The 13,158-nt window shown below is 38.5% G+C and overlaps 1 protein-coding gene across 1 annotated transcript in view; it reads right to left on the bottom strand.

The window, feature by feature from the left end:
• The window catches only part of PRSS12 (serine protease 12), a 101,910-nt gene that overhangs the window by 24,623 nt on the left and 64,129 nt on the right, over positions 1–13,158 (bottom strand). Inside the window, exons 9-11 of the mRNA XM_010590518.3 lie at positions 11,513–11,718; positions 4,526–4,604; positions 3,471–3,593 (exon numbers count right to left, since the gene is read on the bottom strand). Of these exons, the coding sequence (XP_010588820.2) occupies positions 3,471–3,593; positions 4,526–4,604; positions 11,513–11,718 (408 nt within the window). The remainder of the gene's footprint in view (positions 1–3,470; positions 3,594–4,525; positions 4,605–11,512; positions 11,719–13,158) is intronic.

Genomic DNA, 13,158 nt, shown 5'->3' with positions numbered 1-13,158 from the left:
TACTTTTTCTCCACTAGTAAGTGAAACAAAATCATCCAGAAATTCTCTACTTTGGCTAATAATATTCTTTGATTGCTCCTTCTTTTTGAACCCCAACATAATAATAACCAACATTTGTTTGGTTTATAAAATGCTTTTACATGTGTTATTACCTTCATTTTACAGATGAAAAAAATGAGGCTCAGTGAGTTTAGGTTAAACAATTAATAACTGGAGGAGCTAGAACTGGAACCCTTGATGGCCACATCTCAGTCTCCTGCCACACTGCACCAAGTTCTATTGATTTCTGTTGCCTTTTATTACTTTCTCTCTCTTCCTTTCTTTTTACATGTTTTCTCTCAATTTTTACAATAGACATAACTGGTCTCCCTCCAGTTCCTGCCCTAGTTAGTATTAATCACTTGGCAACAGGGACAAATTCGAGTCATTCCAGAAAAAGGCACATAGATTTTTCATGTAATTTCAGCTCATTCACAGACCCACAGATTAAAAACCTTATTTTACCCCTCATATCTATCCAGTATATCTCCAAATGAGTTACCTCCTAAAACTCCTCTTTGATCATATTTCAAGCCTTAAAAGCCTTCAGTGGTTTCCCAGTTCCTAGTAAATGAAGTAGAAATTCATTACCTTGGCATCCCAGATCTTTCCAGCTTCTCTCCTCTAACTACACCACATGAACACCAGATCCGACCCCCCACTATTGTCTGTGCCAAAATACAGGACTCTCAAACTCAATTATTACTCTAGAAATGGCAAAGGCTATGTAAAACATAGTTTTGTATTCTCTGTAGCACCCTGAATATGGAAGTTTATTACATAAATATTTGTTGAAATAGACAAGTGAAATAGAACAGAGAATCTAGAAACGAGAACATATGAGAATTTGACATATGGCAGAGTTGGCACATACCAATGAAATATTCAATAAAAAGTGCTGGGAAAACTAGCTATCCATAAGGACAAGTATAAAATTAGGTCCCTTCTGCACACTATACACAAAAATAAACTATAGCTAGACTAAAACCTTAAATATAAAAAAGCAAAAATATTTTTAAGAAAAAAATAAAGAGAGTATCTCCACTACATAGGACTAAAGAGGAATTTTTAAAATAAAATGTGAAAAGCGTTTATAAAACTTTAAGGGAACAGATTGACAAATATTTAAATATATTAAAATTTAAAGTATGTTTGTAAGAAAAAGACCATAAAGAAAGTGAAAGGACATGCCCCAAAATGGGAAAAGGTATTTGTAACACATAACAACAAAGACTTTGTACATGAAACATACACAAAACTTTTACAAATTAATTACAGAAAGACAAATAATCAAATAGGAAAAAAAAATAGGCAAAGGAATTTACAAAAGAAGAAAAGATTATTGGGGAAATGTAACTGAAAGGAAATTCAAAAACTGTAAGATTGGCACAAATTACAAATTTTGATAGCACCACATTAGGTGGGAATGTGAGGAAAGAGGAACATAGCTGCGATATAAACTGGCACAATTACTTTAGAGAGTAAATTGGTACTGTCTAGTAAAATGAAGTGAGCCCATACTCTACATTCAGCAAAATGTTCCACATATATCCCCAATGAGATATGTACATGGGCACTTACTACAACATTGCTTTTTAATAGTGAAAGAATGGAAACTACCCAACTATTCATCAATAGGAGAATAAATGAACTGTGGTCTATGATTAAAAAAAAAGCCAAACCTGTTGCTAAAAGTCAAGTCAATTCTGACTCATAACAACCCTACAGGACAGAGTAGAAATGCCTCATCGGGTTTCCAAAGAACTGCTGACCTTTTTGTTAGCAGCCAAGCGCTTAACCACTGTACCACCAAGGCTCCTTAGTCTATGATAGGAGTTAAAATTCATACGGCAATCAAAGTGAGTGAACAAGATCTACATGGATGGATTGCAAATACATAATGAGACAAAGGTACATACCATATGATATCACAAATGAAAACATACGAATTTTGCTTGAAAGAGTTTTTCAACAATATGGTACATGTTTTTAAAAACTTTTTATTATGACAAGTTTCAAACACATAAAATTAGAACAGTATAATGAAACCTCATGTGCTCATCACCTTACCTCAAAAATTATCAATATTTTGCTAAATATCAGTATACATTAAACATCAAAATTCGTGGTGAGGAAATGGCCACCTAACAGGACCTAAGAAAGGGCACTGGACAAGGAGAAAGGCGGGCCAGGTTGTATTGCAGGCCCTGCCCCCACGAGTCCTGTGACTCTGGCCCACTGATTTCTTCTGCATGGTCTTCCCTCTGGACTAGGAAGACTTCAGATTGGATGGAAAAACGTTTGGGACAAGAGAAAATAATCAGGACTAAATTACACAAAATCAAAAATGAAATAGATGCAAGCTGACTTTCTAAAAGGTACAAATAGAGAAAACTAAATACATAAAACACCAAGATCCAAAAGACCAAAAACACTAAAAGTGAACTACCTATTCCTTAGCATCCAAAACTACTGTATTTTTTCACAAATAACATGCCCACATAAATAACGCACCCACCCATATAACACGTGGTTCTCACATGGTGTGCCCATGCATATACCATGCGTGTCTCTTGACATTTCCAAAAGTGAATTTCAGCCTCATTTACCCATCCTCCCATATTACAGGTAAATCATATCATTTTGTTCATTTTTCTTTCATTCTATTCATTTTCTTTAATTCCCTGCTTATGTGTACAAAAATAGTCTGAAAATGTTACTTTTGATCATAATTATATAATAGAAGTATAAGCCATGGTCAAGAAGTCATGGATCAAGTCTGATGATCCCCCCAGTAATCAGAAAATAAACAGTGGAAACGGTGGGCTTGTTTCTATTAATTTAAATTGATAATTATAGTGCATTAGCTCAACAGCTGAACGTGAAAACTATCAGATCATCTTAAGTGAAATCATTAGGTTATGTTAGATCTGCTTATTTCCTAGTTTAATTATGTCTTCTTAATGTCAATTGAATTCAGCAACATGTAAAAAAAATTGGCATAGTGCTCTTACGAAAATAACGCTGGGGTAAGTGGGTGCGCAGTTGGCAAAAAAAAAGTATGATGTGCATGTTATTTGTGAAAAAATAAGGTAGATAACCTGAGGTCTCTTCTAGCTCTATTAGGATATGATTTTGCCCACAGATATGTTCTTGGGGGGAGTAACTGCATAGCTGCCTCCCTTCCAGTAACCCATCTTCTCTTCTCCCTAAACCCAGAGTCTGCTTTAACACCAGGGTAGCAGTGGCTTCCTGGAGGTTCTCTTTATTCTTTATGTTACCCCCTTCACTCTACAATGTCATTGGGAAAGACAGAAGGCCTACAGCCTGGCTCCAACACACAAATCCCTACTATGCTTTAGAGCACGAAGAGATTGGAAAAGCTGGCAAATAAAAGCTAAAAGGAGCTGTTTGGAAGGGTGGACACATACCTCTTGAAACAGTGTGCTGCTGTAAGGACCCAGCAGCTACTCAGGAGTGTGGCCCCACAAAGTAGCCTGCCATCTCCATGGGATGATTTCAGCCGAAGGGAAACTTGCCAAGGCCAACCACCCCTAAAAAGAAAGCAAGCCAGGTATCAAAAACCAGTTGCCGTTGAGTCAACTCCGACTCATGGCACCCCATGTGTGTCAGAGTAGAACTGTGTTACACAGGGCTTTCAAAAGTAGATTGCCAGGGCTTTCTTCCAAGGTGCCTCTGGCTGGACCCAACCTGCCAGCCTTTAGGTTGGCAGCCACACTTAAATGTTTGCACCACCCAGAGATTCCTGCTACGTATCAACAGTGGTAAAAGGTAGAAAAGCAAAGAAAAATACTGGTTAAAGCAATGAATTAGGAGGCTTGGGGGTGGGAGGAGCAGTATAAAAGGGTCTTGATGACATAAAGTCCCTTCCTACTTTGAGAATGATGTCCCAACAACTCAGCAGACTGCATATAAGCAACACTAAAGATTTGCTTCAGGCAAATCCCACCTATCTCTGACACTCTTGCAAACAAGTTTGGTCCACTATATATTTTGTGATTTGAAATATACTGTCTTCTCCTCACGCTACTTCACCTGAGCAGTCTGAAGAAGAATTTAGTAAACACAATGCTGATTTTCCACATAATTACTAAACCCAAGAAACAAACAGAAAAATTAAATTAACATGAATCAAGGGTAAAATAAATATATTCTAAATTAAATGAAAATTTTTAGTTATATTTTTTTTTCCAGGTCTCCCATTCAATTATTTTGTTCTGTCACGTAATTTTCCAGCAACACATGTATTTCATAAATCAGGGGTTAGTGGTGTAAGAACATGGTCTCTACAGAGAAAATACAGGTCAAAGAACAGAGAAATTAATGGTACAATCTGTACTTAATGTAGAAAATAAAATGGATAAGATAAATTCCTTATATAATAGTAGAGGACTTCAAATTTGTAACTCTATCTGTGTACAAATAATTCTGTAATATGAAAAATCTCTTCTGAAGAAGGTTTTACCTTAAAGAATTTTTCCCACCAATGATCCGCTTCTGTCGACGGTGCAGTAACCTCAAACCACACACAGATGAAAGGGACTCTGAAGCAGAAATAGGTCATTAATTAAACTATCATATTGCTGATGCCCAAAACCAACCAAACACACTGCTGTTAAGTCGATTCCAACTCATAGCGATCCTATAGGACAGAGTAAGAACTGCCCCATAGAGTTTCCAAGGTTATAAATCTTTACAGAAGCAGACTGCCACATCTTTCTCCCATGGAGTGGCTGGTGGGTTTGAACCACCAACCTTACAGTTAGCAGCCAGCTGCTTAACCACTGTACCACCAGAGCTTCTTGTATTGCTGATAGAGGAATAAAAACCTAAGTGAAACATTGTTACTTAGGTATTTCTTCCTCCTCTATTTTAAAAATGCTGTTTCTCTGCAAATTACAGGATACTTTTTCTTATAATAAAAGCAGAAATTATTTAATTTCCAAGGAGACAATAATTTGCAAACAGATGAAGAAATTTATGGGGCTTCCCACCATTCATCTCTGAGATTTCACAGGCTGCTGAATGGTTTGGCCCCGTCCAGCACCTCATTCTCATAGGTACCTACATCTTTTTCTTTGCTGATGAGAAAGGTTACATTAGCATTCAGGAACATTAAACAAAACAAGAGAATTGCAAAGGCAGTGATGGTCAAAATCACCTACTTCCCACAGGCAATGCTGTTTTAAGCCACATACAAAAAATGCAACTCAGAGGAGCAAAACTCATTCCCAGAATAAAGTTCTGATCAGAATTTCCACTGACGCATACGGTATATAAGAAAAGGGTTTGCTAAGCAAATTGAAGCACAAGCTATGTTTAAGGGTATCTCATCAAACTTCGCAAGATAAGAGATTTCAAGAACATTTAAAACATTTTTTTATGTAGAAGGATTCAAATAATAATTTGTTATTATCATATATGCTTAAGGACGTCTACTGTGAAATTCAGTGAAATGTCATCATCTCACACACTTCATAAGCTCAGCACTTTGCTGGACTTTCAGAAAGCCTAAATTCTAGCTGGAGAAATAATACTCATCCAATTCAAACTAGTGAAGGACAGAAAAGTCTATTGTTTAGTAACCCAGGCATTGGAGTCAGCCGGAGTCCCAGTACTTGCTCTGCCACTTGATAGTCATGTGACATTGGGCAAGTTCACTAAGTACGGGGCAAATTCCGCCTTAATCACCAACTGCATAGTAAGGATCAGCATGAATCCAGTCCCTAAAGTGTGGTGACTGATCCAGTCCTCACCTTCCCACTTCTCCATCCTTGTCACCAGCTGCCCAGACAGTACACTCTCTCCTACCCTAGACACCCAGATCTAGTTAGAGCTCACAAGTTAGAAGGACACTATCCTTCAGACCAGCTGCCCATGCAGTGTTTCTCTGACCATAGCCATTCGGAGCTGGGTCAGAGCTCACCAGTTAGAAAAAGACATCATCCTTAAAACTGACAAATAGGCAAACACCAGATGCAAGTTTGAGGAATCCACACAATGCCCCAGCCTTCTACCCTGCTGGCCACAGATTTAGGGCCGGTTTCCCACTACTCCTTCAGGATGCCAGCCACAAGCTTGGAAGTGAACATGACATCCCTACATTCTGAACTGCTGGCTCCTACTGCCCCTTTGGATTCAATAATTTGCTGGAACAACTCACAGTATCTCATGGAGAGTGTATCAGACGTCTGATTACAGATTTATCACAAATGAAGAGACACACTGGATGAGATCTGGGAGGGCTCCCAGAATGAAACTTCTGTGTCTTTAGAAACGTGCAACCTCCCAAGAGCAGATATTCTCACCAATCGGGAAGCCCATCTGAGCCTTAGGGCTCAGGGCTTTTATCAGCCTCACCATGTGATTGTGATAGATTACATCATACCTCCTGAGGCTAGTGAACACCAGGCTACCAGGTGGTCCTTCTTGGCTTGGTCAGCCCTCACTTATTAGCCTCATGTGTAGTCCAGCTCTCAGGAACCCAGAATAAGGCCAAATTGCTTTCTGTACCTCAGAGCAAGTTAGTTAACATTTTATATTTCAATTTCTTCAGCATAGGTATAATACCCACTTCTCATGAATGTGTGGAGAATCAATGAGATAACATATATAAAGAACTTAGCATGGTGCCTGATGAATCAAACCAAACCAACCTGAACATCTCAATTTAATCAGTCAACTTGGACTTCTCATTTGCCAGCATGTTCCTAATTCTATACCTTTGTCTGTGATGTACATTATACTTGGCATATTTTCCAAACCTCCTGCTCTAAATGACAAAATCCCATCTCTTCTTAAAGCATTATCTCAAATGCAAACTCCTTCAGGAAAATTTTCCCTTTTCCAAGAGGATGCACCACTTTCTCCTTTACACCCCATGTTGTTGCTGTTAGCTGCCATAAAGTCAGCCCCTCCTCATGGCAACCCCATGCACAATGCAATGGAAAACTGCTTGGTTTCGCACTATCCTCCTGATCAGCTGCAGACTGGTTTCTGATTTTCAGAAGCAGATCACCAGGGCTTTATTCCTAGTCTCTCTTAGTCTGGAAGCTCCACTGAAAGCTGTAGCACTTCTTTTTCTCTTGTATGTTTATAAGCAGTTATACCTGTCTTAACTCTCCTACAGTCAAGGCTTCACAAGAGAAAGTCCTATTTTATATCTTTTTTCATCTCTGTAGCATGAAAGAGAAACACTTGCCCATAATTATTCATTTACTATCTGTTGAAAGGAATTAGGTTTGAAAACCTCCAAAGAACTGAATGAGCTTATAGAAGAGCAGTAGCCATTCCAAGAGGGAATCAGAGAAAGCAGCACAGAAGTGGAAATGACAAGGTCCCAATATTTACACAGTGAAGATACAAGCCACCTTTGCCTAGGGGATACATGTTAAGCAGTGGGGGAAGAAGGGTACACATACCCATACATATTCATATTTCCACAAATACAAATATTATGTGCTTGCTGCTAAATGAATAGTACAATAAATCAGCACTTGGGTTTTAAAAACTGAATAATCACCTCCTTTGGTGGCTGAGTACAACTTCATGGAGGAAGAGGAACTAAATGAACACTCGAAGTGTTCTAGTGGTCTCCGCAGGTCAGAATCCCCCCCAAAAAAACCCAGCGCAGGCAGAATAGACATCCCCAGTTTTCAGAACTAAACAAAGTAGGTTTACCCTTGATGAGATGGCAAAGGCCAGCTAAAATGCCAAATCCTTCTGCCTTTTGGTAGAACTATAGAGAACCCATTGCTGTTGAGTCAGTTCCAACTCATAGCGACCCAGGGTTTCAAACAATTTCAGTTATTTCATGCTAGCCAGAAGCTCTGATTGACTCTTGACAATAAATACTATAGGAATTTCTTGGAAATAAATTGGTTGATGTCAAAGCATCTAATTAACTTACCTACATAAATGTTTCTGATGAACAATATGAGAAAGTATATGATTTACTATTGAATATAATTAATTTGATCAATAAGATTGAACTAAGCCAGCACCTGGACCCCAAATTTTTCACCACCAAGAAACACTCACGTCACACTCGTCTTCCAATCTCCATGTTTTAAAAATTGTAAAGATTCTTACTACCCTTTCCAAATGAGGACCCTGCAATACCAATGTAACAGAAAATCCTAGTGGTTAAAGAAACGTCATACCTTAAGAAAAGCAGGTTATGTGCATTGGAAACCTTGATGGGAGCTCACGATCTTTTTTAAAAAAAGCTATATTTTTCTAATTTTCCATCACTACAAGTGGTCCAACAGCAGTAGCACTTGCCTATTGTATACACAATGTACAGGGTTAGCCTCTAACATGCCTCTGCACTAAAAGATCTGGGCGCCTTTCAGTAGCTGATTCTAGGTACCAGGGCAGGATAAAATGTGAATGGGCCTGAAGTATCCTGTTGCTGGGGAAAAAGGTTGCTATCAAACATCTTGGAATAATGGAATACAGGTGGCAGCTTAAATAAATTTATTTTGTGAATGGTCATGAATTTGCAATGGCATACAAAAAAGTTAAATTAAAAATATATATGAAAACATGCTGTACAAAAGAAGGGTGACTGTAACAAGGTATGACTAATTCTTAATTATTCTAAAAAAAAAAATCTGTTGCCATTGAGCTGATTCCAACTCATAGTGACCCTACAGGACAGAGTAGAACTGCCCCACACGGTTTTCAAGGAGCAGCTGGTGGATTCAAACTGCTGACCTTTTGGTTAGTAGCCATAGCTCTTAGCTACTGGGCCACTAAAAAAAAACATTAATCCATTGCCACCAAGTCAATTCCAACTCATATCGACCCTATAAGACAGAGCAGAACTGCCTCATAGGGTTTACAAGGAGCACCTGGTGGATTCAAACTGCTGACCTTTTGGTTAGCAGCCATAGCACATAACACTACGCCACCATGGTTTCCACTGTGCCACTAGGGCTCTCAAATAATTACACTAAGTAGGAGAATTTATATAGGAGTATTTTATTTCTTTGGTTAAGCACTTATGCATAAAGGATAGGTATGCACTTTTTTGTTTCCTATTTGTGTGTGAAGGGAGGGGTGAGCCAAGAACATGAAGACCTAACCAGAGCAAATGGTGTCTCATAATAACCAGGTAGAAGGGAGTTCAATAGGAAATCAGCCCTAGCTATTTCTTGAAGGACAAACACTTTGGTTCAACAATGTGTACCAAGATGATGAATTTGCCAAATGATCTCCAAGGAATGCTGTCAAACTCTAACCCTCATCTCTTAGGAGATAAGAGATGTAAATGGCACTGCTAATTAGAAGGTAGTAGAAAGACATAAGTTTCCAGTAATGCTCCAAACCAAACCAATGCATATAATACCATGACAAAGAGTGATGTAATACTAAGTAAGCAAAACTTAAAGTTTGCGTCATTCAAGAGCAAAGCACCAGACAGCAAGAAACTAGAACCTATTTAAAGCCATAAAATCCACTGTTATAAAGAAAGAAAAGCAAAAGGAAGTTCATTTATAAAAGGATCCCATAAGGTGGCTTGAGTTTGAATCACCTTAACAGAAGTCAGCAGGTCCTGAACCACAACACAAAATCAACAGGTTAATAAGCCAGGTTCTGTAGCCACACTGATCTGAGAGGGAAATCTTTTGATTTGAGGGATGGTGACATTGCTATATGGAGTCCCTGGGAGGCGCAAATGGTTAAGCACTGGACCACTAACCAAAAGGCTGGTGATTCAAACATACCCAGAGATGCCTTGCAAGTAAGGCCTGGAGATCTGCTTCTGAAAGGTCACGGCCTTGAAAACCCAAGAGAGCAGTTCTATTCTGCACATATGAGGCCGTCATGAGTTGGAATTGACTCAATGACCACTATCAACAACACTGCTACAACCCTCGGAAGGCATAAAAGCAAATGTAGAAAGAATGAAGAAACAAAATCATGGTAGTACATATTTTAAAACAGGCTTATGTAGAAGGGAAATAAAACATTTTACATTTATTGCATTTTTCTATTTTATTTACTGCTTGACGTATTTGACATAAACCAAAGAATTACTTATATCCAATTTGTAAGAATAGTTTAAATTACTGAAAAGAATTTAATAAAATAAGTGGTAATCAATATTTAGAAAAAAAAAACTGGCTTACCAAGCTACCTATATATATATATATATATATATATAAAATCCAGTGCCGTCGAGTCGATTCTGACTCATAGCGACCCTACAGGACAGAGTAGAACTGCCCCATAGAGTTTCCAAGGAGCGCCTGGTGGATTCGAACTGCTGACCCTTTGGTTAGCAGCCATAGCACGTAACCACTACGCCACCAGGGTTTCCATACATATATATATATGTATGTATGTATATATAAAATGAATAGAACATAAAACAAAGTACAGTGTTGTAAATGTCCCAGGTAAATAGACGATTGTTCTTTTCATAAAATATGACCATAGATTTTTCCATACGTATTTATCCACAGCTTTAAAGGATGCTTCTATTTTTTAAAGCGGAAATACCTGTTTATTGCACTATACCAAAAGACTACCAGTCCCTGGAGAAAGACATCATGCTTAGTCAAGTAGAGGGCTGTGAAAGAGAGAAAGACCCTCAACATGATGGACTGACACAGCGGCGGCAACAATGGGCTCAAGCAGAGCAAAGATTGTGAGGATGGCACAGGACCAGGCAGTGTTTCATTCTGTTGTACACAGGGTCGCTATGAGTCAGAGCCAACTCGATGATACCTAAACCAAACAACAACAATACCAAAAAACTGTGTCTCATTTTCCTTAATTTTTTTTAAACTTCAGAGGATAGAACCCACAAAAGATCATTTTCTTTTTGCAATCCCTTTTAAAACTATCCCTATTGTTTAAAAATATTACTATGAGTGAAAGAAGTGTCTTTCAATGATTCATGTTTGTATTTCCATCTCGTTTTTTCTTTTAATGACATAAATCTCAATTCTGATGCTTCAAGGCTACCAACAAGTCTGGCAGTTTTTATTACAGCCAGATAAAGAATGGTACGGAAATAGCTAAAAGTGTAAAAAGTGGAGGATCCCAGAGACTATAAAACCAAAACCCAAACCTGTTGCCGTCAAGTCGATTCTGACTCATCGCGACCCTATAGGACAGAGTAGAACTGCCCCAGAGCGCTTCCAAAGAGTGCCTGGTGGATTCAAACTGCTGACCTTTTAGTTAGCAGCCGTGGCACTAAACCACTACACCATCAGAGACTATAAGGTCCTATATCTCCATTCTAGCCCCCGGACTTTGCTCTCAGGGTAAGCCTCACCTATAGAAGTATGTCAAGAGCCATGGCCTTTAAATACTAGCGCAAAGAATGAGGGATTGTGTAACATCTTGTCGCGTGAGATTTTTATCAAAGTACTGCATACAGTAGTGAACTGGGGATTAGTATTCTTTGCCTTATATAGGGCCTCGGAGGGTGACCTACCTTTATTACTGCTGGTTGATGCTTTCTTGCCAAAATAATCGCAAATAACTCCTGCATCTTCACTGTGGCGACAGTTGTGCCTTCCGATATCTTGTTTGATGCAGTCAGCCAAGGACCTCTCATTCCCTGTGCACTGCACATTGTCCGCATGGATGGGTCCTTTGCCCTCTCCAAAATAAGCCATGGTTCGTGCTCTGGCAGGACCCCTGGGAACAGAGTATTCTTGAGGATGTGGGGGTTCAGTCAATCACACATCCGAATAAATCGCAACATATACGCTCATTCTTATTGTCTAACTTTGATATATTAAAATTAGCATCTATATATTATATATATACATATATAATCTGTATCTATCTATCTATATACATATATAAAACCAAACCCATTGCCGTTGAGTCGATTCCAACTCATAGCAACCCTATAGGACAGAGTAGAACTGCTCCATAGAGTTTCCAAGGAGCAGCTGGTGGGTTCGAACTGCCAACCTTTTGGTTAGCAGCCTTAGCTCTTAGCCACTGCACTACCAGGGCCCCATAGGTATATTTATGTCTATATATAAACACAGATTTGTTGTTGTTGTTAGGTGCTGTTGAGTCAGTTCCGAATCATAGCGACCTTATGTATAACAGAACGAAACACTGCCCGGTCTTGTACCATCCTCACAATAGTTGCTACCCAAAATAGTTTGTTTACCGAAAAAGTTCACATCCCACAGCTTCTTTATTACATCAGTAGTCTCTAATTTACCTATACTCATTGCTGTTGAGTTATTTCTGACTCATACCAACCCTACAGGACAAAATGGAGCTGCCCCATAAGGTTTCCAAGGCTGTAAATCTTTATGGAAGCAGACAGCCACATCCTTCTCCCTCAGATTGGCTGGTGGGTTTGAACTGTGAACTTTCCACCTTTCGGTTGGTAGCTGAGCACTTAACCACTGTGCTACCAGGGCTCCTTTGTCTCTAATTTAGCTTATGCTAAGCAAGTCATATTTAATGGTATAGTTTTAAATGTTAATAGTGTTAAACTTTAGATTAAGAGGGAAAAAGAAATCACCTCAGAATTTTCTACTCTCTTAAAGATTTGGTAGAATATTGCCAAGAAAATTTTCAGATTAAATACTTATTTAGGGAGCTAAGAACTAATTTTTTGCCTACTTTAGAAATAAAAAGTATAACTTTTAACAGAAAAAAAAAAGGAAACTGGAAGCCAGGAATAGAAGGCCAACTTATTTTTTAGTGCATTACATTTAAAAAAAAAAAAAAAAAAGCATTTAAAAAAATTTTTTATTTTGTTGTTGAGGATATACACAGCAAAACATACACCAATTCAACAGTTTCTACATGTACAACTCAGTGACATCGGTTACATTCTGTTCAAATGACTGCCTGTGGGTCTATGTACAGGTTCCACATGGGCACAATTAAGTGTTCTGAAATTCCCATTCTTCTCAACGTTATCCATAATTTGTTATGATCCACACAGTCAAATGCTTTTGCATCTGTCCTATAAGGTCACTGTGAGTCAAAATCGACTTGATGAGAATGGGTTTAACATCTTTCTCATATTCTTTGCTTTCAGTCAAGATCCATCTGACATCAGCAATATCCCTTATTCCACATCCTCTTCTGAATCCGACTTGA

This window comes from Loxodonta africana, chromosome 5 (genome assembly GCF_030014295.1).
Source record: "Loxodonta africana isolate mLoxAfr1 chromosome 5, mLoxAfr1.hap2, whole genome shotgun sequence".
Lineage (NCBI taxonomy): Eukaryota > Metazoa > Chordata > Mammalia > Proboscidea > Elephantidae > Loxodonta > Loxodonta africana.
Note: the sequence above shows the minus strand (reverse complement) of the source record. Positions and strands in the feature narration are given on the sequence as shown.